Source organism: Heterodontus francisci, chromosome 8 (genome assembly GCF_036365525.1).
Source record: "Heterodontus francisci isolate sHetFra1 chromosome 8, sHetFra1.hap1, whole genome shotgun sequence".
Taxonomy (NCBI): Eukaryota; Metazoa; Chordata; class Chondrichthyes; order Heterodontiformes; family Heterodontidae; genus Heterodontus; species Heterodontus francisci.
Window position 1 is genome coordinate 92,156,147 of NC_090378.1, and position 25,331 is coordinate 92,181,477.

At 44.2% G+C, this 25,331-nt stretch overlaps 2 protein-coding genes across 8 annotated transcripts in view; one reads left to right on the plus strand and one right to left on the minus strand.

Annotated features, from left to right (window-relative positions):
- Positions 1-9,381, minus strand: part of cdc73 (cell division cycle 73, Paf1/RNA polymerase II complex component, homolog (S. cerevisiae)) — a 455,163-nt gene extending 445,782 nt beyond the window's left edge. The window contains exon 1 of the mRNA XM_068037710.1: positions 9,217-9,381. Coding sequence (XP_067893811.1) covers positions 9,217-9,347 — 131 coding nt within the window. The 5' untranslated portion in view covers positions 9,348-9,381. The remainder of the gene's footprint in view (positions 1-9,216) is intronic.
- Positions 9,382-9,425: 44 nt separating this feature from the next.
- On the plus strand, positions 9,426-25,329 carry glrx2 (glutaredoxin 2). 7 transcript variants are annotated; one of them, XM_068037711.1, is made up of 5 exons: positions 9,427-9,917; positions 14,536-14,733; positions 15,264-15,374; positions 21,218-21,394; positions 25,131-25,329. In XM_068037711.1, exons 3-5 carry the CDS (start codon positions 15,291-15,293, stop codon positions 25,278-25,280), a joined length of 411 nt encoding a protein of 136 aa, XP_067893812.1. In that variant the 5' UTR covers positions 9,427-9,917; positions 14,536-14,733; positions 15,264-15,290; the 3' UTR covers positions 25,281-25,329. The 7 variants fall into 7 exon arrangements, with proteins under 7 accessions (XP_067893819.1, XP_067893812.1, XP_067893813.1 ...); XM_068037712.1 differs by having other exon boundaries at positions 14,539-14,733; XM_068037716.1 differs by having other exon boundaries at positions 9,427-9,551.
- Positions 25,330-25,331: the final 2 nt, after the last annotated feature.

A 25,331-nucleotide genomic window follows, 5' to 3' on the forward strand; every position in this document is an offset into this window, starting at 1 on the left:
TTTGTTATATTTCTAATGCAATTAGCTTTAACTTGCACTCCACACAAAAAGTGCGCACAGCACCACTTCTCAGTGACCACAATTCAGCAATCCTATGAATTTTTCAGCTAAAACTGAAAAGCTCACGTTCCCTTCCTTCACTCATGTTAAAAGCAATTCAACTCAAAATGAACAAACTTCCATTTATATTATTCTTGTGCAACATCACAGTTTTTTTTGTTATTTGTTCATGGAATGTGGGCATTGCTGGCTGGGCCAGCATGTATTGCCCATCCCTAATGCTCTCAAGAAGGTGGTGGTGAGCAGCCTTCTTGAACTGTGCAGTCCTTGGAGTATAGGTACACCCAGTGTGTTAGGAAGGGAGTTGCAGGATTTTGACCCAATGACAGTGAAGAAACGGCAATATAATTCCAAGTCAGGATGATGTGTGGCTTGGAGGGGAACTTGGTGGTGTTCCTATGCATCTGCTGTCCTAGTCCTTTTAGGTGGCAGAGGTTGCAGGTTTGGAAGGGGCTGTTGAAAGAGCCTTCGTGAGTTGCTGCAGTGCATCTTGTAGATGGTACACAATGCTGCCACTGTGCATCAGTGGTGAAAGGAGTGAATATTGAAGGTGGTGGATTGGGCGCCAATCAAGCAGGCTGTTTTGTCCTAGGATGGTTGCGCTTCTTGAGTGTTGTTGGAGCTGTACCCATCCAGGCAAGTGGAGAGTATTCCATCATACTCCTGATTTGTGTCTTGTAGATGGTGGACAGGCATTGTAGAGTCAGGAGGTGAGATACTTGCCACGTAATTCCTAGCCTCTGACCTGCTCTTGTAGCCACAGTATGTATGTGGCTGGTCCAGTTCAGTTTCTAGTCAATGGTAGCCCCCAGGATGTTGACAGTAGGGGATTCAGCAATGGCAATGCCATTGAACGTCATGGGGAGATGGTTAGATTCTCTCCTGTTTGAGATGGTCACTGCCTGGCACTTGTGTGGCATGAATGTTACTTGCCACTCACCAGCCCAAGCCTGGATGTTGTCCAGGTCTTGCTGCATCTGGACACGGGTTGCTTCATTACCTGGAGTAATGAATGGTGAACATTGCGCCATCAGCTAACATCCCCACCTCTGACCTTGCGATTGAAGGAAGGTCACTGATGAAGCAGTTGAAGATGGTTGGGCTGAGGACACTACCCTGAGGAACTCCTGCAGTGATGTCCTGGGACTAAGATGATTGACCAACAACCACAACCATCTTCCTTTGCACTAGGTATGACTCCAACCAGCAGAGAGCTTCCCCCCCCCACCCGATTCCCATTGACTCCAGTTTTGCTCGGCCTCCTTGATGCCCTACTTGGTCAAATGCTTCCTTGATGTCAAGGGCAGTCACTCTCACCTCACGAGTTCAGCAGTTTTGTCCATGTTTGGACCAAGGCTGTAATGAGGTCAGGAGCTGAGTGGCCCTGGCAGAACCTAAACTGAGCATCACTGAACAGGTTATTGCTGAGCAAGTGCCACTTGTCTGCACTATCGACGACACCTTCCATCACTTTACTAATGATCGAGAGTAGACTGATGGGGCAATAACTGGCCAGGTTAGATTTGTCCTGCTTTTTATGTACAGGACATACCTGGGCAAATTTCCACATTGTCGGATGGATGCCAGTGTTGTAGCTGTACTGGAATAGCTTGGCTCGGGGAGTGACCAGTTCTGGAGCACAAGTTTTCAGTATTATTGCAAGAATGTTGTCAGGACCCATAGCCTTTGCAGTATCCAGTGCCTTCAACCGTTTCTTGATATCATATGGAGTGAATAGGATGACGGAAGACAAGCAACTGTGATGCTGGGGACCTCAGGAGGCCAAGATGGATCACCCACTCAGCACTTCTGGCTGAAGATGGATGCAAATGCTGCATGCAGCCTTGTCTTTCGCACTGATGTGCTGGGCTCCCCCAACGTTGACGATGAAGATATTTGTGAAGCCTCCTCCTCCTCCTGTTAGTTGCTTAACTGTCCACCACCATTCACGATTGGATGTGGCAGGACTGCAGAGATTAGATCTGATCTGTTGGTTGTGGGATCGCTTAGCTCTGTCTTTCACATGCTGCTCCCGCTGTTCGACATGCAAGTAGTCCTGTGTTGTAGCTTAACCAGATTTGACACCTCATTTTTAGGTATGCCTGGTGCTGCTCCTGGCATGACCCCTGCACTCTTCATTGAACCAGGGTTGGTCCCCAGGGTCGATGGTAATGGTAGAGTGGGGCATATGCAGGGCCATGAGGTTACAGATTGTGATTGAATACAATTCTTCTGCTGCTGATGGTCCACAGCGCCTCATGGATGCCCAGTTTTGAGTTGCTAGATCTGTTCTAAATCTATCCCATTTAGCACAGTGGTAGTGCCACAGAACATGATGGTGGGTACCCTCAATGTGAAGACAGGACTTTGTCTCCAATAGGACTGTGCAGTGGTCACTCCTACCAATACTGTCATGGGCAGTTAGATCTGCAACAGGTAGATTGGTGAGGACAAGGTCAAGTAGGTTTTTCCCTCATCACCTGCCGCAGACATGTCCTTCATGACTCAGCCAGCTCAGTCAGTAGTGGTTCTGGACATTCTCCCACTCAGAATACATTCTGTGCCCTTGCTATCCCTAGTGCTTCTTCCAATTGGTTTTCAACATGTTTAGTTTAGTTTAGAGATACAGCACTGAAACAGGCTCTTCGGCCCACCGAGTCTGTGCTGACCATCAACCACCCATTTATAACAATCCTACACGAATCCCATATTCCTACCACATCCCCACCTGTCCCTATATTTCCCTACCACCTACCTATACTAGGGGCAATTTATAATGGCCAATTTACCTATCAACCTGCAAGTCTTTTGGCTTGTGGGAGGAAACCGGAGCACCCGATGGAAACCCACGCAGACACAGGGAGAACTTGCAAACTCCACACAGGCAGTACCCAGAAGCATGGAGAAGCACTGATTCATCAGCCGGGGCGGTAGGTGGTAATCAACAGAAGTATATTTAATTTTACATTGGAATCAAAAAGATATTATGAAATCTTATTTCATAGCACCTCAACGTAACTAAGAATTTGAGCATCTTAGAAGATATTACATTACAATGCATACCCTCTGACCTTCCCCTCTCTGACGCTGAACACTCTGTACTCAGCAAAGGACTCAGTTTTATCCCCTTACGCCCCCACCTCAATGAATTCCGTGCTCAGCATGACGTTGAGCTCTTCTTCCGTCACCTTCGCCTCCGTGCTCACCTCCAGGAGTCCTCCCCCGACCGTCGGTCCCATTCACCCGACTCCAGCATTTGCCCTCTACCTGGACCCCTCCCTCTGGCCTCTGACCCGCTCTTGATCTTTTCATTGAACACTGTCGGCGTGACATCAGCAGTCTCAATTCTCTGCCCCCCTCACTCACTCTAACCAGCCCTCCCTCTGAACTTGCCGCACTCCGTTCTCTCAGGTCTAACCCAGACATTGCCATCAAACCTGCAGATAAGGGTGGCACCGTTGTTGTCTGGCATACCAACCTCTACCATGCAGAGGCTCAGCGCCAACTGTCAGACACTTCCTCCTACCTCCCCCTGGACCATGACCCCACCACCAAACATCAAGCTACTGTCCAAAGAACTGTCACTGATCTCATCTCCTCTGGAGATCTTCCCTCTACAGCTTCCAACCTCACAGTCCTGCAACCCAGACAGCCCGCTTCTACCACCTTCCCAAAATCAATGAACAGGATTGTCCCGGCAGATTGTTTCAGCCTGTTCCTGCCCCATGGAACTGGTTTCTTCCTATCTTGACTATCGTTTCTCTGTTGGTCCAGTCTCTTCCCACCTACATCCGTGACTCTTCCAACACCCTACGTCATTTTGACAATTTCCAGTTTCCTGGCCCTAACCACCTCTTCTTCACTATGGACGTCCAATCTCTCTATATCGCCATCCCCCACCAGGATGGTTTGAGGGCTCTCCGCTTCTTCCTTGAACAAAAGGCCCAATCGGTCCCCATCCACCACCGCCCTCCTCCGCCTAGCTGAACTTGTTCTCACATTGAACAACTTCTCCTTCAACTCCACTCACTTCCTCCAAGTAAAAGGTGTTGCTATGGGTACCCGCATGGGTCCCAGTTATGCCTGTCTTTTTGTGGGATATGTCGAACATTCCTTGTTCCACTCCTACTCAGGCCCTCTCCCCCAACTCTTTTTCTGGTACATCGGCACAGTTTCCTGCTCCCGCCCGGAACTAGAAAACTTTATTAACTTTGCTTCTAATTTCCACCCTTCTCTCACCTTGACATGATCCATCTCCGACGCTTCCCTTCCCTTCCTCGACTTCTCTGTCTGAATCTCTGGGGATAGGCTGTCTACAAATCTTCATTATAAGCCCACCAACACCCACAGCTACCTCGACTACACTTCTTCACACCCTGCCTCCTGTAAGGACTCCATTCCATTCTCCCAGTTTCTCCGTCTCAGACGCATCTGCTCTGATGAGGTTACCTTCCACGACAGTGCTTCTGACACGTCTTCCTTTTTCCTCAACCGAGGATCCCCCCTCCCCCTCCCCAATGTGGTTGACAGGGCCCTCAACTGTGTCCGGCACATTTCCCGCACCTCTACCCTGACTCCTTCCTCTCCCTCCCAGAACCGTGACAGGGTTTCCCTTGTCCTCACTTCCCACCCCACCAGCCTCCAGATCCAAAGGATCATCCTCCGCCACTTCCAGCGTGATGCCACTACTAAACGCATCTTCACCTCCCTTCCCGTCAGCATTCCAAAGGGATCATTCCCTCCGCGACACCCTGGTCCAGTCCTCCATTACCCCCACCACCTCCCCCTTCCCACGGCACCTTCCCCTGCAATCGCAGGAGGTGTAATACCTGCCCATTTACCTCTTCTCTCCTCGCTATCCAAGGCCCCAAACACTCTTTTCAGGTGAAGCTGCGATTTACTTGTACTTCTTTCAATTTAGTATACCGTATTTGCTGCTCACAATTTGGTCTCCTCTACATTGGGGAGACCAAATGCAAATTGGGCAATCACTTTGCGGAACACCTCCACTCAATCCACAAGCAAGACCCCGAGCTTCCGGTTGCTGGCCATTTCAACACACCCCCCGCTCTCATGCTCACGTCTCTGTCCTGGGATTGCTGCAGTGTTCCAACGAACATCAACACAAGCTCGAGGAACAGCACCTCATTTAACGATTAGGCAAACTACAGCCTGCCGGACTGAACATTGAGTTCAACAGTTTCAGGGCATGACGGGTCCCCCTTTTTATGCTTAGTTATTGTTTCTTTTTTTCCGTTTCCTTTTTTATTTGGTTATTTTATTTTAGGTTTTTCAATTTTAGTTTGTTTCCACTGTGCTTACCCACTGTTTTTTTTTAAATGTGTTTTTTTTAATGTTTGTACTTGGAGTGCTCTGTGCTTTACAGTCATTCACACCCTCTCTGTACTAACGCTTTGTCTTTCAGCAGACCATTAACATACTGTTCACCTTTGTTCCATGATCTTCTGGTCAGTTATTCTCTGTGACCCTGTCCTAACAACACCTTCATCTTTGTTATTTCTTGCCCCACCCCCGCTTTACTTGCTGAAAACCTTTTACATCTCTAATATTTGTCAGTTCTGAAGAAGGGTCTCTGACCTGAAACGTTAACTCTGCTTCTCTCTGCACAGATGCTGCCAGACCTGCTGAGTATTTCCAGCATTTCTTGTTTTTATTTGATTTCCTGCATCTGCAGTATTTTGCTTTTATCATAATTCTGATCTTTCTGTTCAAGCTCAATTCTTCATAGCAGGCTAATTGATCACTATCAAGAAAAATAAGCGTTTAATAAAAAAAAACAGTACACACAGCAATTGCATTTAAAACTCATAACTAAACAGATACAAGATAAAGAAAGGGAGAAACTGAATTATTTCCAAAATAGGGCAACTTTGTACACTTTTTACTGCATTAATTACTAAGACATGCTTCAAACTTCAAATCGCTGAAACAGAATTTGAGAACTCAAAAGCAAAGAGTAGAATTGGAAACATAAACATATTGCCAACATACAAGTTTCCTTCCACTAGAGACAACAGCTTTTTTTTTAAATGGTCACTTGAGAAAATTTCCAGCTGGCTTTCTTTAGATCAGATATGAGCATAAAAAAATGGGGCACTGCATCTTCAAAGTGTACAAAGGTAATGAGAAGTTTTCCTTGCTTAAATGGCACTAACAGCAAAAAAAAAAGTATTGGTCCCACCATCAATGACACCTTGAAAGTGAATCGTCCAGTGTACCGATAGCAGGATAGACACAGATTTGGTTGGGGAAAGTGATCTGCTGTTGAATTAAACATGGCAAGCTAGTTGCATACAACTTGGTGCCTGCTTCAGGACACAGTACCAATCATAAGATATACAAGCAGATGAACAAAACCAAATTAGCTCTGAAAATAAGATGCACACTGAACAACTAGTACTACTCTTGCTTTCTTTTCATTAAAGTTAATCACAAGATGCTTTAGTTTGACAACATTTTTCGCTGGACCCCACTCACTTCAGCCTGCTCGCCCCAACTCAAGTACCCTGAAACAGCACATAATAACGTCTGCACACAAGGACGTTACGATGCTTGGCACATGAATGCTGGAATAAGTGTCTGTACTTCAGAGATCTTGAAGAAACTGAAAATTAACATAAGGGGATCAGAGAATAAGAGGCACATGGAGTCCTGAAACCAGATCAAAAGCAAACTGTTCAAAGTGCTTTCAGATTTCACTCTTATAACCATAACATACTTATCCTAACCCAAGAGACAACCAAGAAACCTATCCGTTCTAAGGCCTCTTTCAAAGAGGTCCATGTGAGAAGCTTTCTTTTCTTATGGGAAAGCATTTGACCTACACTCAGCTTCTATCCCCTACAACCCAGTCAAGACTGGAAATATGCAAATGTGGGTCTCCTGGGCATGAACTCTCCCACTCCATGTTACATGCATTTTGCAAACTCATACAATATATGCTCTGCTGTAAAGGAAAACAGTTCTATTATCAGGGGTAAATAAATAGCAGAGTTTTGCAAAACCCACAACTAACCATTAACTAATTCCAACTCATCTATTTCAGATATTGCAGCAAACTACATCTAATAAAAAAAATACATATAACGGAGGCCTCCTATGTACACGTTAGAAAATGGGCTTTATTTGAAACCACCTTATGGCATCTGAAATCACCAAGTTTTCTCAATGTGCTCAGGTGCTTGGCAAATCATGTTTTTGAACAGGCTTATTTTGATTACATTTCCATGAGTCTTGGCAATGTGAAACCAGGCATAAATAAGAGAACCACCATTAAATCACCTGGTGGTTTGTTTTTCCCTGAACAGAACTCTATGTTGCCAATTATTGCTCAGACATATTTTGACAATAAACAAAAGGCTTCATAATGTGCTCTCCCTCTTATGTACCAGGACAGACGCACAATTCATATATCACCTCCAGCCCCTGTTCTTCTTTTGTATGGTAGCAAGAAAACAAAACATAGCATTATCGAAGTCAAATATCCAGGTCAAAGCTTACAACATGTTGTGCACGATTGCAACATGGAGCATCCAGCAGTTGTTTAGTGGTGGGTTTTTGCAAAGGATAAATGCATCACTGAGTGGCTTGACAGTAAAAGATGGCACAACGTGAGTAACTCAAGGACATACGTTCAAACTCTTTATGGTATTGCTTATGGCATGTCAAATACTTGTCTTAACCAAAAACTCTATCAATCCATCCTCTTTCAAAGTGAGCAGAGGATGATGTGCACATACAATTGCACTTATTGCAATATACACACCCAACTGGCAATTTGCTTCACCCAAAGGAAGAGTTAGAGAGTAAACTCTTGTCAAATTTTGCCTGATGACACTGCTGTGAAGCACCTTGGAACATTTTTACTCTGATAAATGCACTACATAAATGGAAGATTGTGTTATGTTCTCCTGCTGTAATTTGCAGCAACTCAGAATAAGTTTGATACAAAATTTTTATTCTGTGGAGAGCTACAGTATGTTACAATTACCATTTTAATTCTAATTCAAAAGGAGACAGTTTTAGAAAAAAATACATGGTGCAAACTTGTCCCCCGATACATGGAAATATATTCCAGCTTTTGCAATAACACACCTGAAACTGACCAGTGTAAAAGCAGGAATATGTTTATAATAAATTCGTCTTTCAAAGCTGGCATTTTAGATTCTATCCTTATATTTTAACTGTTAGGTACATTATAGAACACAGGATGAGGAATGTCCATGTTGAGAATTAATGGTTTTGGTACCCAGCATCAACATCACAACCAGTGCAGATACAGCATGAGCCACACATAAAAAGTTCTTTCTGATCAGTTTTAAGAATGTATCTTAACCCCAACTTCATAAGAGCATTACATACTAGACGAATTTGATTTTTTTTCCTATTTCCCACAGCAGTCATTCTTGTAGTCCCAGCATTAATTGAATGTCAATTATGGAGGTTTTTTTTTTGCTACAGTCTTGAATCCACTAAGACCTGGGTGCTGACTGTTCTTCCTCCAATAGTGCCATTGAGTCCTCAAGATAACACCGAACCACCGGAGGCAGCAGACAGCAATTCGGTTGAACATCTCAACTGACCGTCTGAGGTTTATGACATATGTGGCTACAAAGCATTCTATCCAGTACATTGAAAACCTTTGGACAATAAAAAAAACTCAGCTACAATACCTCAGTGCAAAAACCAGAATAATTCGCGTACGTTTTTAAAGGAATGATCTTGGTCAATTAAAGCCATGTAAACAACTTTGAGAAAAATTGCAAAAAAAAGTCAAGAAAAGTTTGCGCAACAGCCATTTCACAGACTTTAGACAGGAAAGAGATCACTTTGGTCAACACTTTTTGCGCCCAGTGATTCAAGTGTCAGTTTCCCCAAAACATTACCACTTTTCTCTCTCTCCGCCCCCCCCCCATATATTAAACAAGCAAAACACAATTCCCTCCTTTCTCTCTTTATATTAAACACCAAAAATGACTGTTTCATGATGTTATCAGTGCAAGTGATAACAGTGTGTCCGCGAGCACTTCGAGGGGATCAGCAGTATCCCCGCACATGCTGCTCCAACTCAACGCAACAGAACTCAACTCCTCCTCCTCCCCCTCCCACCCCCCACACTCTCCGGACACCACTCACCCCCAGATCACATAATTCGTTTTCACATTCTTCGGCCAGGAAAACTCCCCGAAAATGACCTCGTCCCCTTTCACCACGATCTCCTTCTTCTGGATGTTGTACTGACGCAGTACACTCAGCACGTCCGCCATCTTGCCTGGGCTCCTAACAACCGGGTCCTGAGAACCAGGCTGCCCCCGCACATTGCCTGTCAAAAATAAACACACAGGACCCGCCGCCCGGCTGTCCGTGCACACTGCCTTACCTGGTGGCAGAACATATTGAGAAGAAAAGGTCGGCCAGGATTTAAACCAGGAGAACTGGAGACTGCAAAGCCGGTAGAAACACATGACACGGTGTGGCGCTGACTCTTCCTTTTTGGATTGAGATTGGTTATAAAGGCGCTATCATGTACTTACAGCCCGCGGGATCTCCCTTGGCAACGGTTTCCACAGGAGGCGGAGAGTGGAGCAGCGAACGGCAAGTGCTGCGGCCACTGACTAGAGCACCCAGAACGAACAAATTAGTTAACTAATTCACTAAATAGATCCTTGCTCTTCTTGATATATGTTAATGACCTAGACCTTGGTGTACAGGGCACAATTTCAAAATTTGCGAATTATACAAAACTCGGAAGCATTGTGAACTGCTAGAAGGATAGTGTGGAACGCCAAAAGGACATAGACAGGTTGGTGGAACGGGCGGACAAGTGGCAGACGAAGGTAAATGCAGAGAAATGTGAAATGATTCATTTTGGTCGGAAGAACATGGAGAGATAATATAAAATAAAGGGTGCAATTCTAAAGGGGTTGCAGGAGCAGATGGACCTGGATGTATATGTGCATAAGTCATTGGAGGTGGCAGGACAGGTTGAGAGTGTGGTTAATAAAGCATACAGTATCCTGGGCTTCATTAATAGGGGCATAGAGTACAAGAGCAAGGAGGTTATGTTAAACTTGTATAAAACACAGGTTTGGCCTCAACAGTATTGCGTCCAGTTCTAGGCACTGGATTTAAGGAAAGATGTGGGCATTGGAGAAAGTGCAGAAAAGATTCACGAAAATGGTTCCAGGGACAAGGAACTTCATTTACAAAGATAGATTAGAGAAGTGGGGACTGTTTTTCTTGCAGGAGAAGGCTGAGAGGAGATTTGATAAAGGTATTCAAAATCATGAGGGGTCTGGACAGAGTAGCTAGGGAAAAACTGTTTCCACTTGTGAAAGGATCAAGAACGAGAGGGCACGCAATCAAGGAAATTGACAAAAGAAGCAATGGTAACATGAAAAGCTTTTTCATGCAACGAGTAGTTAGGATCTGGGATGTACTGCCAGAGAGTGTGGTGGAGGCAGGTTCAATCAAGGCATTCAGGAGGGAATTAGATTGTTATCTGAAAAGGAAGAATGTACAGGGTTTTGGGGAGAAGGTGGGGGAATGGTACTAAGTCAATTGCACACTCGGACAGCCGGTGCAGGCACAATGGGCCAAATGGCCTCCTTTTGTGTTGTAACAATTCTGTGATTCTGTAACTCACTCATTAATGATCTGCCTTCGTGGCCCACTTGGCTTGCTGTTAACCTCGGCTGCTGAACAATATTAAGTCCACAGCTAAGGCTCTTCCCTCCATCCCGCACCTTTTGATGGTAAATGCCCTGTAGATAAAGGCTGAGCGGGTTAGTAGTGTAAACCTGTCTGTTAACAGTTAGCACTGAGTGGCTAAAAAAGAGATTTTTTTATTTTTTAAAAGAGGAGGTTTGCAACTCCTTTTACCAATTTTAGGGCATCAAAATTGAGAAGCATGTTTTATTAAATTAAAAAAGCCACTCCATCAACATTAAGCTACTTATTACTGTAATCAAATCTATCAAAATAATGATGCCTTGGTGGCCTTTAATACAGAATGAAATCAGACATTATGTTTGCCACATTTAAGACTTCATTTTAGTGATTTTTTAAATGAGTATTTAGCCTGCTGATACAATACATGGCCGTACTCATCATTTATTCTGGATTAAACTTTGTGTATAAATTGATAAATACTCAGAGGGTTGATGAGGGTAATGCAGTTGATGAAGTGTACTCTGACTTCCAAAAGACATTTAATAAAGTGCCACGTAACAGACTTGTCAGCAAAGTTAGAAGTCATGAAATAAAAGGGACAGTAGTAGCATGAATATGAAATTGGCTGAGTGACAGGAAACAGTAGTGGTGAACAGTTGTTTTTTGGACTGGAGGAAGGTATATAAGGAGTCGGTGTTAGAACCCTTGCTTTTCTTGATATATATTAATGACATGGTCTCGGGTGTACAGAAATTTGTAGATGATGGAAAACTTAGAATTATTGTGAAGTGTGAGGAGGATAGTGTTAAACTCAAAAGGACGTCCAGGATGGCAGATGAAATTTAATGTAAAGAAGTGTGAAAGAGGGTGCCGGATAAGAGGGGCCTGGGGGTATATGTGTACAAATCATTGAAGATGGTAGGGCAGGTTGAGAAAGTAGTTAATAAAGCATACAGGATCCTGGGCTTTATAAATAGGGGCATAGAGTACAAAAGCAAGAAAGTTATGATAAGCCTCTAAAAAAAAAAATTCATTTGGCCTCAACTGGAATACTGTGTTCAGTTCTGGGTACCACACTTTAGCAAGAATGTGAAGGCATTAGAAAGGGTGCAGAAAAGATTTGCGAGAATGGTTTCAGGCAATTTCAGTTACGTGGATAGATTGGAGAAGCTGGGGCTGTTCTGCTTGGAGAAGAGGAGATTAAGAGAAGGTTTGATAGAGGTGCTCAAAATTCTAAGGGGTCTGAACAGTTTGGATAGGGAGAAACTGTTCCTATTGGCAGAAGGATCGAGAATCAGAGGACACTGATTTTAAAATGATTGGCAAAAGAAGCAACGGTGACATCAGGAAAAGCTTTTTTATGCAGTGAATGGTTAGGATCTGAAATACAGTGCCTGACTGTTGTGGACACAGAAAGAGAATTGGATAAGTATCTGAAGAGAAAAATATTGCAGGGCTGCAATGAAAAGGCAGGGAGTGGGATTAGGAGAATTGTTTTTGCAGAGAGCCAGCGCAGACACGACAGGCCAAATAGCCTCCTTCTGTGCTGTAACAGTTCTTCCACTTGGGCAACATTGCCTACCTTTGAAATCACAGACTCAACTTTACTACACTCTCCCTATCAATCTTTATCTTCCACAGGCTTCAACAAATCCTAACTGCTGCAACCCATGTCCTCACCTACACAAATTCCCACACTTCCAGTTGCTCTGAACACCACTGGTCCCTTGTGCCCCTCTGTGTTGGCCTTAAAATTCTCTACCTTAAAATCCCTCCATGAACTCACCTCACTCTACATTAGCGACCTCCACCAGCATGCATCTCCACGCACCTTTTTATCTAACACTGGTTGTCCATTTGTCCCCCTTTTCTCCCACTCCACCATGGTGGCTGCTCATTCAACCATTGTGCTGCTTCTACTGTCTAGCTCCCTGCACTTTGCCACTTCCTGCCTTCATAAATCTCCTCAAAACTCTCTTATTGAACTATATCTTTGATCTCCCTCTGACCTCTTAAACTTCCCTTTTCCCTCTGCTGCTAAGTGTTCACTGTTAATTTTTCTCTTTAATACAAAGCTTGGAGGTCTTTTCTTGCATGAGTGATTGCTACAGCAATGCAAGCTATTGTTGCAGCCTCCCTAGTTTAGTAATAGGTTCAGGCATAGTTAGGGCATTTGCAATTATTCAATTTCAAAATAATTGTGATTAATTTGACGGTGTTTGACTAGTCATAAAACAGTGGTGATTTTTTTTTAAATTTGTTCTCAGGATGTTGATGATCCTAAAAAGGCCACATTTATAGGCCATCCTTAGCTACCCAGAGAAGACGGGGTGGGCCTTCTTATTGAACCTCTGCAGTTCTCTCATGCTGTTTTAATGGTGTTAGGTGGGAAATTCCAGGATATCTGGCCAGCTGTGAGGAAGGAACAGTGCTATATGATGATGTCCGGATGGTTTGCAATTTGGAAAGTGAATGTTGTGGTTCTTGTCCTTGTCAGTAGTAGAAGTCACAGTAAAGGGAGACGCTGTCGGACTATCTTTGGTCAGTTGCTGCATGTAGATGCTACAGAATGTAGGCACAATGCGCCAAGGTGTGAATATTAAATTAAATAGCAGGAGCACCATTTAAGGGAACTGCTCTGTCCTGGATGGTGTCGTGATACAGACATTCCCTACCCACCCAGAGTATTGTAATCTTCTGGGAGAGGCAAAAAGAAATTACAAATAGAGACCAATTGGGGGAGGGGGGGGAAATCTGAAAAGCTCCTCTCCAACCACTTTAGGCAATTGAAACTAGTCCAGGAGGTCATAATGACCTTGACTTGTATTGCAGATAACCTACTTACTATAGGATGTGATCTTTGCCACAATGCCTTGTGCTGGCTAACCATATAGTGAACCTGTATTCTGAAAGTTTGTGCTAACTATTTCTTACTGAAGGCACTGTAGAAGAGAAACTCATTGCATTTGTCAGTACACCACAGCACACAGTGGAGTGACAAAGATTCAAGCATCTACCCCACTAAGTTCTTTATTGCAACCATGCCTGATGAGGAAACCAGAGACCAACTATCTTCCAGCAATGATAGATTTTCAACAAGTTGACCTTGCGCACATCTTGGCAGCCAGCAGTAGTAGTGGTGTGGAAAGTAGGGTCTAAATAAGAAAATATGTTCCCAAACATACCAGGACTTGAGCACATACTGTAAAGGAGCATCAGTCTAGATTATCAATGCAGTGCTGCATTGGCAGCTGTGCTGTTCTTTAGATAAAACACTAAACTGCAGTTCCATCTCCCTATATAAGTGGTCCAAGTGGATAGTCAATGTTTTTGCCAGAGTTTTCGTAGTGTCCTAGCCAACATTACTAGAACATAGATACAGGAGTAGACCAGATAGCCCCTCAAACCTGTTCAGTCAAGGACACCCACCCAAAAAAAAACTTCAGTTGGACATTCCTGTCATTGCTGATGGGAGGTTGCTGGCAGAGAATGTTCAGATCTGTTAATGGACAATACACTTAGAAATATTTTTATCTGATCAGATCTTTGCGACTTGATCGCTCTCTCTCTCTCTCATATAGTTTACACTGTCCTTAGTTATCATGATCGATGCAAGTTCTCGATTTGTATCACTGGGAGTTGGCAAGTCCATCGATATAAACCCGGAAAGTAATAAACATTCAGGCTGGACATTTACACCGCACATATGTATTTAAATTTTGACCGCTGTATAAAAGCAAGATGCAGGTTGTGGTTGATTTTTCTTTTGTCTGTTACCACCAGCAGATATGCCTTCTTCGGAAGTGTTGCTGTCTGCCAGGCTCTCCCACGTGGTTCAGGCAGTAGCTTCACAGTGAAGCTGACACAGCAGCACCTCATTGTGACGCCGTGTTGTATCGGAATCTGGCAGCAGAGGAGTGCACTCGATGCGTAGTGTTCGTGCAACCTCTGCCTGATACCTGAGACAGTGGCATGTTTGCGGTAAGAACAAGTTTCAAACTCTGTCTCCACATTTACTAACTTATTTAACTTGTGCTTTAACCTCTGGTCTTTGGTTTTCTGCAATTGTTATAAAAACACATATGGTAAACTTTGAAGCACACGACCTCCCTCACCACGACGTGCATCTGTCAATGGAAAACATTTCCAAACAAAAACGTTTGGCTTCACGTAATTTGCGTATCGAATCTAATCGGCATTCCCGACGTTGGGTAACGTGAAAAATTTAAAAAAAAGGACAAGCTGGAAATGCTCAGCAGGTCTGACAGCATCTGTGGAAAGAGAAGCAGAGTTAAAGTTTCAGGTCGGTGATCTCTGCATAACACGGGGTCGTGTGTACCAGATCCTACTTGGATAGGCCATTTAATTTGCCAAGTCACCGTTAAGCATAAGGGCCGCGAAAGCGAAATAAAAAAATCTTTTCTGACCACGGTATTTTTTTAAAGTACAAATATGTTTAATGTTTTTGCCTTACTCTATTCCTATTGTGATTGAATAACCTGTTTCATTAGTTTTAGCACACATACTGGAGTACCGCTATGCTTTTTCCTTTTGCGAGGATGGGGCAGTTTTTTACCAAATTACCAGAAGCACGTCGTGAAGCTGCTTTGCGTTTTATTCGCGTAAGTTTCCTTGGTGTGTTATTCGAATGCACATTAATTTAAACCTCTGTATTCTTTCATTAACTGTTGTTATTCAGCCTGCATCATTTGTTCAAATTCGAACTAACCATATCAGAAGCATTTCATAAAAATGTGTTTGGCGAATCGTTTCTTCTCTTTAAAGAGGGGCTATGGTTGTGTGTTTTGAGTAGAGCCACTGGTGAAGTAGTTAACGTTGCTCTTCAAGGATGACGTTGCTGTCTTCTGCTCAGATCCCGCTGGCCGTTCGCAGACTGATGAGCATCTCCGACCAGTTCGAACTGGCCTCGGGAGCCAAAGTTAACCACGGCAAGAGCGAGGCCATGTTCTTTGGGAACTGGGATGACCGATCCTTTGTCCCCTTCACTGTCAGGTCAGACTACCTGAAGGTGTTGGGGATATGGTTCGGAAGGGCCAGGGCGTGCACCAAAACCTGGAAAGAGCGAGTAGCCAGAATACACCATAAGCTGAGCATGTGGGAGCAGCGGTCTCTCTCCATTGTGGGTAAGAACCTGGTCATCAGATGCGAGGCACTCACGCTGTTGCTGTACATGGCGCAGGTCTGGCTCATAACCCACTCCTGCGCCATGGCGGTCACCCGAGCCATTTTCTGCTTCATATGGGGATCCAAAATGGACCAGGTCCGGAGGGACACGATGTTCAAACCTCTGGATAAGGGCGGGAAAAATGTGCCCAACGCCGCCCTCATCCTGATGACCACCTTCGTGTGCAGCTGCATCAAGCTGTGCGTAGATCCCCAGTACGCATACTCCAAGTGTCACTACGTGTTGAGGTTCTATCTGTCCCCAGTGTTGCGAAGGATGGGCCTGGTCACATTGCCGTGGAACGCTCCATCCTGTTGGACTGTGCCGTACCACCTATCCTTCGTGGAAAAGTTTCTGTGGAAAAACACCTTTGACTACCAATCCATCAGGCAGTGGTCTGCACGGAATGTCCTCAAGGCCCTACAGGAAAAGGAAATGGGGGATCCGGTCGGATGGTTCCCCGAGCAGACTACCAAAGTCATTTGGCGGAATGCCTCATCACCAAAACTTTCAAACAAGCATCAAGATGTAGCTTGGCTGGTGGTGAGAAGAGCCCTCCTCGTCAGATCCTTCCTGCACAACCGGAGTCTCGCACCCTCTGCACAAGGCCCTCAAAGTGGCTGTGGTGGGGAAGAGGCGGTTGCCCACCTCTTTCTGGAATGTGTCTTTGCAAAGCAGGTGTGGAAAGAGATGCAGTGGTTTTTGTCAAGGTTCATCCCAAGCAGCTCTGTAACACAGGAGTCTGTGCTCTATGGGCTGTTCCCAGGGACACACACTGAGATAAACATCAACGGTTGCTGGAGGACTATCAATTCGGTGAAAGACGCCCTTTGGTCTGCCCAAAACTTGCTGGTCTTCCACAGTTGTCCACAGCCAAATGTTGCAGACTGGCACATTCCGAGGTCCAGGACTACATGCTGAGGGACGCACGAAAGCTTGGGGCAGCCGCCGCAAAGGCTCAATGGGGAAAGACTTCTGTGTAAGGTCCCCCGACCAAGCTGAACTGGGGGGCTGGTTCCATGGAAAACGCCTCGGGCTGTATCCAGAAAATATTTGTTTGCTGCAAAAAGTACATGGCAGGTAAAATGAAATGGAAGGGTTGTGAGGCAACTCACTCCTGTATTGAAGGAAACTGATTTCCTTTGCATTCTTTGTATTGTTGACTTGGTGCTGTTTTTGAACTGTTTTGTAATGTTTTTTACAAATAAAGTATATTTTGGAAATTTTAAAAAAGGTTGCTCTTTAAACACATTTGAGAAAAGTTTTCTCAAAAACCTTACGGAATTGAACACTGCCTGAATGGCAGTGCCCTTTCAAAGACTGCCGTACCATTTTCCATCTGAACTGTAAAGCGATGACATGATTTGGATTTTAAAGTCGAATTAACGCATTACCATGAAGAGGCATGGCAAATCATCACGTTGCATTGATGTAGTTCCTTTGAGGTAGGTAATCTCTCAGGACTGTTCACAGATAAGCTTAACTAAAGAATGGATGCCAGGCCTGAAGGAGAGAGTATTAGGAAGCGTAACCATGAGCTTGATCGATTTATTGGATTTTGATTACTCTTTCTAAAGGAGAGGGAAATGGAGAGAGACTGAGAGATTATGGAGGGAATACCAGAGAGTTGATTCTAGATGCTGAAGGGTGCTGCTGTTTTGAGGGTCACAAGGAGGAGGAAATGTCCAAAAGGCTGGAGTTTGGGAAATAGCTTGCTGGTCTACCCTGAGGCACAGTTTGGCTTTCGTGCAGAGAGATCAACCGTTGACATGCTGTTCTCCCTTCGTCAGATACAGGAGAAATGCCGTAAACAACAGATGCCCCTCTACATTGCTTTCATTGATCTCACCAAAGCCTTTGACCTCGTCAGCAGACGTGGTCTCTTCAGAGTACTAGAAAAGATTGGATGCCCACCAAATCTACTAAGTATCATCACCTCATTCCATGACAATATGAAAGGCACAATTCAACATGGTGGCTCCTCATCAGAGCCCTTTCCTATCCTGAGTGGCGTGAAACAGGGCTGTGTTCTTGCACCCACACTTTTGGGGATTTTCTTCTCCCTGCTGCTTTCACATGCGTTCAAGTCCTCTGAAGAAGGAATTTTCCTCCACACAAGATCAGGGGGCAGGTTGTTCAACCTTGCCCATCTAAGAGCGAAGTCCAAAGTACAGAAAGTCCTCATCAGGGAACTCCTCTTTGCTGACGATGCTGCTTTAACATCTCACACTGAAGAGTGCCTGCAGAGTCTCATCGACAGGTTTGCGGCTGCCTGCAATGAATTTGGCCTAACCATCAGCCTCAAGAAAACGAACATTATGGGGCAGGACGTCAGAAATGCTCCATCCATCAATATTGGCGACCACGCTCTGGAAGTGTTTCAAGAGTTCACCTACCTAGGCTCAACTATCACCAGTAACCTGTCTCTAGATGCAGAAATCAACAAGCGCATGGGTAAGGCTTCCACTGCTATGTCCAGACTGGCCAAGAGAGTGTGGGAAAATGGCGCACTGACACGGAACACAAAAGTCTGAGTGTATCAGGCCTGTGTCCTCAGCACCTTGCTCTATGGCAGCGAGGCCTGGACAACATATGTCAGCCAAGAGCGACGTCTTAATTCATTCCATCTTCGCTGCCTCCGGAAGATACTTGGCATCAGGTGGCAGGACTGTATCTCCAACACAGAAGTCCTCGAAGCGGCCAACATCCCCAGCTTATACACACTACTGAGTCAGCAGCGCTTGAGATGGCTTGGCCGTGTGAGCCGCATGGAAGATGGCAGGATCCCCAAAGACACATTGTACAGCGAGCTCGCCACTGGTATCAGACCCACCGGCCGTCCATGTCGCCGCTTTAAAGACGTCTGCAAACGCAACATGAAATCCTGTGACATTGATCACAAGTCGTGGTAGTCAGTTGCCAGCGTTCGCCAGAGCTGGCGGGCAGCCATAAAGACGGGGCTAAAGTGTGGCGAGTCGAAGAGACTTAGTAGTTGGCAGGAAAAAAGACAGAGGCGCAAGGGGAGAGCCAACTGTGTAACAGCCCCGACAAATTTCTCAGCAGCACCTGTGGAAGAGCCGGTCACTCTAGAATTGGCCTCTATAGCCCCTCCAGGCGCTGCTTCACAAACCACTGACCACCTCCAGGCGCTTATCCATTGTCTCTCGAGATAAGGAGGCCAAAGAAGAAGGGGGAGGGGGAGGCCGTGGACAACTGGACTGGAGTCATTTGCAGAGATATGTGATGAGGGTGTTAAATTTATTGCATTTCAGGAGAGAAGCTGATGTATGTTTGTGGGGACAGAAATGATATGTGAACAAGACCACGAGACATTTTGGTTCTGCAATAGTTGCTTTGTTGGGGCCATTGTTAACAGATCTCCTGTTATTGGGCTATGCGTCCTCTGCAGTTAGTTTGGCCCAGATTTTGTGATGTCAATGACAACAAAACAGTCAGCGTTTGCCTTCATTACTGCACTGAAACTGATGGCAGCTTCTCGAGTCACACATACTTAGAATAACGTGGAAATCCAGAAGTTACTGTCAGTGATTCTACGCTCCTCCAGAGGGTGCGCTGTTGAGGTCACCCCAGAGAGCAATTCCTACTCACCAGTAAATTGATAAAAACTTCCACTATTATGCTGCTAATCTCACTATAAAAACCTTTGAAAAAGTTGTATCTTGTTGAATGAGATGTAACTGGGTTTTTAACAGCTTATTAACTTCATAGTTACTGCCAAAAACCCTAAAATAAAAGCAAAATACTGCAGATGCTGGAAATCTGAAATAAAAACAAAGTGCTGGAAATATTCAGCAGGTCTGGCAGCATCTGTGGAGAGAGAAGCAGAGTTAGCGTTTCAGGTCTGTGACTGTTCAGATTCTGAACCAAGATTCCTGTCTTGTCTTTAAGGAGAGTTGATGTGAGGTCACATGACCTCTCTGACTCCATCTTACTACATTAAAAATCTCAGTTTTTAAAAACATAACCATGGTACAAAGTCCAGCGTTCATAACACATGTAAACAGTAAATAGTGAAAGACTCCTCATAACAGAAAAATAACAAAACGTGCCATGCTACTAACCCTGTTAGCAGGCTACAAATGACCTTGTCAAATGCTGCAGAGGTTAAGGAGGGATAAAGTACCAGTTACAATCACAGAAGCAATAATTCACAATAAATCTTAAAATAGACTTCGTTGATAATCCTTAGCATAAAAAAAATTAGTAGAAGTAGAGAATAATAGCATTCTCATCTGGGAATTATTATAAGGTAATCTTTTACCTGCTTCACTATCACCTGAACCTAGAAACTCTTAACCAGATCACTGTCTTAAATAATTAAATGGTATAAGCTAATTCTTAATATGTTATAGACTTTTAATTTTTTGTGGCCTTATTTAATATTAGGCCTTTTTTTACACTGGCGTCAGCTCTCACTACAGGTTGCAAGTGCCTATGCATCATATTACTGAGATATGGACACAATAGGACTAACAATTGCTGAATTATTGCTTTGAAATTATCAAGAAATTATTTGCAGTTCCATACTGAGGCAGCTGATTTTTGATGGGTACTTTAAGTGGCCTCAATATCCCTGGGTTAGGGAAGGACAGAAATTATTCAGCTTTTCAACTTCTGATCATTGATCAAGGTTATAGTGCTCAAGCAGGGATGTCTGGCAAGAACAGAATTGGGTTCAGCTAAAACAGCATCCACAGTCAAGTCGACAGGCTTAGATATAAAGAACAGCTATTTGATTAAGGTACTAAAGGGGTCTTTGCTGCTTACAAGACAATACCTTAGCATGAGTCCATACCTTGAAAGGAAAAGAAAAGCAAAACTTGAAGTTTCTGATTTAGAAAATGTTAAGACCAGTATATGTGGCATATAACAGTAAATCATTAGTTACACTTGGTCAAACAATACTTTGAGTAAGCATTTGCTTGCTCCCATAACCTTAGCATTTCAGGGCTTTTTTTGTGCTAAACCATTAATATCTTGCTCTTGTGTTGTTCCCAAAAGGCAGTGTATCTGTTCCTTATCAGTCTAATCAATGGAAATGCTGCCATGTTTGCCTACAAAACCACATTACCTACACTTAAAAAGTAATTCATTGACTGTGAAGTACTTTTGGGCTTCCTGACAATGCAGAAGTTCTTAAAAGTAGTTGCAACAATGGTCTTGTAAAAGATGGCCAGGATTTTTTTTTTTAAATCATGGAACAGGAGATGAACAAAATTTAAGCAGTTAATTTGTTACTTGTGAATTATGTTTTTTCAGAACCAAGTTGTACAAAATTGTGTAGTGATATTTTCCAAGACCTACTGCCCTTACTGTATGAAGACAAAGAGCATCTTTGAAGAAATAGGAGCCAATTTCAAGGTGATTGAGCTGGATCAGCGTAAGGATGGTAACTACATCCAAAATACTCTTGAAGAATTGACCGGCGTTCGGACAGTAAGTCACCAATATTTGTACTATCTGCATCATCTCAAGTTAAATGAGGTTAAATAATATATGGTTCCCCAGGAAATCAAAAATAAGATACGAGAAGAGAAGCAAGGTAAACAGCTGCTCACTCGGAGATACATTTCAATGTATTTATTTTCTGCTGGACTTTGGGGCATTGTATCAAAATACTCACAATTGTGTTAAATAGAAAAAAAATGTTAGCTGTCTCAACCAGGATAAGAGGTAGGCACTACAGTTGGCATTAAGGCACCTGGGTTAAAAGTTGGGAAATTTAGCAGGCCACCCACCCCTAAATTTCCCGCTTTTGTCCAGCGACCCATTTGGACATGAATGTGTGTAAATGTTGGGTGTGGGTAGGACTGGCTCAGCATTCATGCACCATGAAAGCTCATAGCTTAATGGCATTCACGAGCAAATCTCACATATTAAGCCATTTAGTTGAGGTATCCGAGGACAACCAGAGTTGTACCCAAGAAGAGACTCAGTGTTTCTGGAAAGAAGGGGGGGTGGAGAGAATGGGAATTAGAAAAATAATAATTAGAACTGATACATTATCAGGGGACAAAACTTTCATGAAAGGCATTCAGATGACAAGTAACGCAGTGTATTGGAAAAGTATGAAAACTTGTGTTGTACTATATCCTGGTATGAATCTCTTCTTCAGTGTTTATTGCTATTTTGTAAATTTGAATACCTTGTAAATACTCTAGTTTGCTAATAGTAAAATATGAACGGTAATGGGGACAACTAAATTGAATTTGTAAAAACTTTCTATTTATTTATTGTCATAGCTTCTAATGCTATTCCATCATCAATCTTCAAACAATAAAAATGGAAGATATTTAGGTAAAACTTAGGGCTACTTATTGTCTCCTTTCTCACCAGACTTTGCCCTTATTTTAGTCTTAAAAGGGTATGGGGAAAAAGGACTCACTAGATAGCTATTTCAAAGAATTGGCACAGACACAGACACAATGAGCCAGATTTTTACATCCCGCTGAATGCGGTGGCGAACACGATTTGAAGATTGCATTCTCGGAGGTCAGCAATGGGACCCGCCGCCTCTGGGATGCAAAGTCATTTTTAATGGGACGTCAGGAGGCAGGAAACGGCAACCCCAGATGCCTCCAATTAATTGGCTGTTGAGCTCATTAACAGGCTTGTTAGCAGTAGTTTGGGATTTGTAAAGGTAGGGAATGGGGAGTATATGTGGGGAACATAGCAGGGTGTACAAGACATGAACACTGTGGGGGGCCATGAGGACTGTGCCAAGGGCAGATTAAAAATACTGCTAAGGCATAAAATTTAGCTCATTTACTTCAAAAGCGCGCAGAGTAGCCATTACTGGAGCTGTAAGACTTACTTTTCAGTGGTGAGTGGCGGGAATCTGGAGATGGACATAAGGTTTCTGGTATCACTTGGGAACCTGAGGTTGGCAGGGGAAGGCCTGGTGAACGAACAACTCCTAGCTGAGGTAGTTTGGATGGGAACAGGCATCTCTGACATTGAACAGAGCGGCAAGGATAAGCTTCAGCAAATGCAACCTCCTGAACAGTAAGAGGCAAGAGGAGCACAGTAGGGACCTGCTAGGGGAAGAAGGCGCTACCGAAGACATCAGGTCTACTGCCCAAGAGTCGGCTACCTGCAAATGACAGAGCTCCAGTGCCGTAAGAGGCTGCGCCTATCCAGGCAGGTGGTCTCAGACCTTTGTGCTCTGATCCACAATGATCTAAGGCCTCATAGCCCCCATGGCAGTCCCTTACCTTCAGCCATCAAGGTCACAGTTGCCCTGAATTTCTATGCAACTGGGCCGTTCCAGGGATCTTCTGCTGACCTAGGTGGCATCTCGCAGTCGGCAGTTCATCACGCTATCAGGCAGGTCAGGGATGCTATATTCCGGCGGGCAGGGAACTACATCCACTTTGACACAGTTGGGCCTGCTCAGGCACGGAGGGCATTGGGTTTCACCTGGTTCTCCCAGGTGCAGGGCATTATCGATGTGGCCATAAAGGCACCCAGCGACTGGCCAGTGAGTTCCATCAACAGGAGGGGCTTCCACTCGCTCAAAGTCCGTCTGGTCTGTTGTCACAACAAGAGCTTCCTCTATGTATGCACTCCCTTTCCTCATAGCTGCCATTACTGCTTCGTCCTCTGCCAGTCCAACCCGCCTCAGAACACTCTAACCCCCAAAGTGCGTGGATGAATCCAAGGGGACAAGGGATATCCCTTGAAGACATGTTTGCTGACTCCTCGAAGGAAGCCCCAGAGCACAGAGGTGATACAACCAATGCCACCTGCTCAGCAGGCCATCAGGCTTCTGTAAAAATGATTCCAGTGCCTTTGCTGGTAGGGTGGCACCCTCCAATACGCTCCAGCAAGGGTCTCGATCTTAGTGGTGATTTGCTGTGCTCTCCACAACATGATCCTCCAGTAAACTGCAGACCTTGAAGAAAGTGAGGCCCTGGAAGGAGACTGCTCATCAGAGGAGGAGCAGGAGGTAAGAGAGAAAGAGGGGGATAACACTAAATAGAGAGGTGCTCTGCTGCACGACGAGGTGACCTCTTCCTGTCACCCTCTGGGAAGAGGACCTCACTCCTCTCCTTCACGGCCTCCAGCGTTAGATCCAGGTCGGCATCGATGAAACAAGGGTCTACTCTGGTCCTAGTGCCAGGCATCCAGCTCGCCTGTGAAATCTCGCTTCCCTCTGGTGCTGTGGAAGGCAGATCTCTCCCTCAGGATAACCAGCAGCCTCAGTGATGGTTCTGTAGGAGTGTACATGAGCCCCATGCTTGATCTGACTCACCTTCATTCCCAGGCCCACCGGCTCTAAATGGACAGGAAACCCATCTCCATACCCGTTAAGGGCTCACCCATTTGAAAATTGCTATCTGAATCAATTTCCCGTTGGAGGCAGGTTTCTGACCCAAAACCAGACCCACTTCCTGTTTCTCACCTCTGTAACAAAAATCCAATTCAATGAATCAAGTGTTTCAATTCTATGCTGTAACTTTCTGATTTCTGTGATTCCATCTTCCTTTTAACAGTGCATGCAACCACAGAAACTAGTAAATATAAGCTAGGAAGCTACTAATGCAAACACCAGACCTGCAATGTGACCAGTACTGCCTACACTGTCAAAGTGCTGGATAGTTGGTGAAATTGCACAGACACTGGAATATGATCGTGTTTAAGCCACAAACCACCTAGTCATTTAAAGGGGCAATTTTCCCACATTAGGAAAGTTTGAGGGACAGGCTTAGTCCTAGAATAGCCTGTTCTGGAAGCCCAAATCAATTGACATGCAGTAGATAATGTCTCTTTTGTAGCAAACCTTTGTAGCAATGCTTGTGGTTAGTGATACAATAGTCATTGAATGATCATTCCACACAGCCTTGTATCTAAATCTGCTAAAACAATATTACAAGACACTTCATTGGGCAAATCCTCTTAAATCCACACTTGCGTGCAGTTCACAAGATAATTAGGGATGAGGAAGACCATTCAGATGATAATCTATCCAGCAGCACTCTACAGTACTCCTATTGCACAATCTAACTGGTTCCTAAATGTATCCAGGGTTTTTGTCGTGAATACCCTTATCTCGTAGTCTATATCATTCGATAAGGGAACCTTTTAAGGAGGAATTTAAAAAATTAGTCAAGAATGGTGCAAGGGTTTGACATCAACCAATATTATTCCAACATTTTCTTCTTTTGCACAGGTTCCAAGAGTTTTTGTGAATGGAATATGCATTGGTGGTGCTACGGATACACATAAGCTCCACTCAAATGGTAAACTGCTGCCTTTAGTATCACAGTGTTCTCCGCCTTGTAAATTGGATGAAAGCTGTGACCATCATCGTTCTCATTAATACTGAATGCCTACATTTTTCTAACTGCCTGTTACTTTTGAAATAAATCAT

Excerpts from the sequence above, each read along its gene's own strand:
- glrx2 (XM_068037711.1), top strand. The coding sequence starts at position 15,291 with ATGCTTTTTCCTTTTGCGAGGATGGGGCAGTTTTTTACCAAATTACCA. Across the intron at positions 15,375-21,217 it reads CTGCTTTGCGTTTTATTCGC|AACCAAGTTGTACAAAATTG; the intron begins GTAAGTTTCCTT and ends ATGTTTTTTCAG. Across the intron at positions 21,395-25,130 it reads AATTGACCGGCGTTCGGACA|GTTCCAAGAGTTTTTGTGAA; the intron begins GTAAGTCACCAA and ends TCTTTTGCACAG.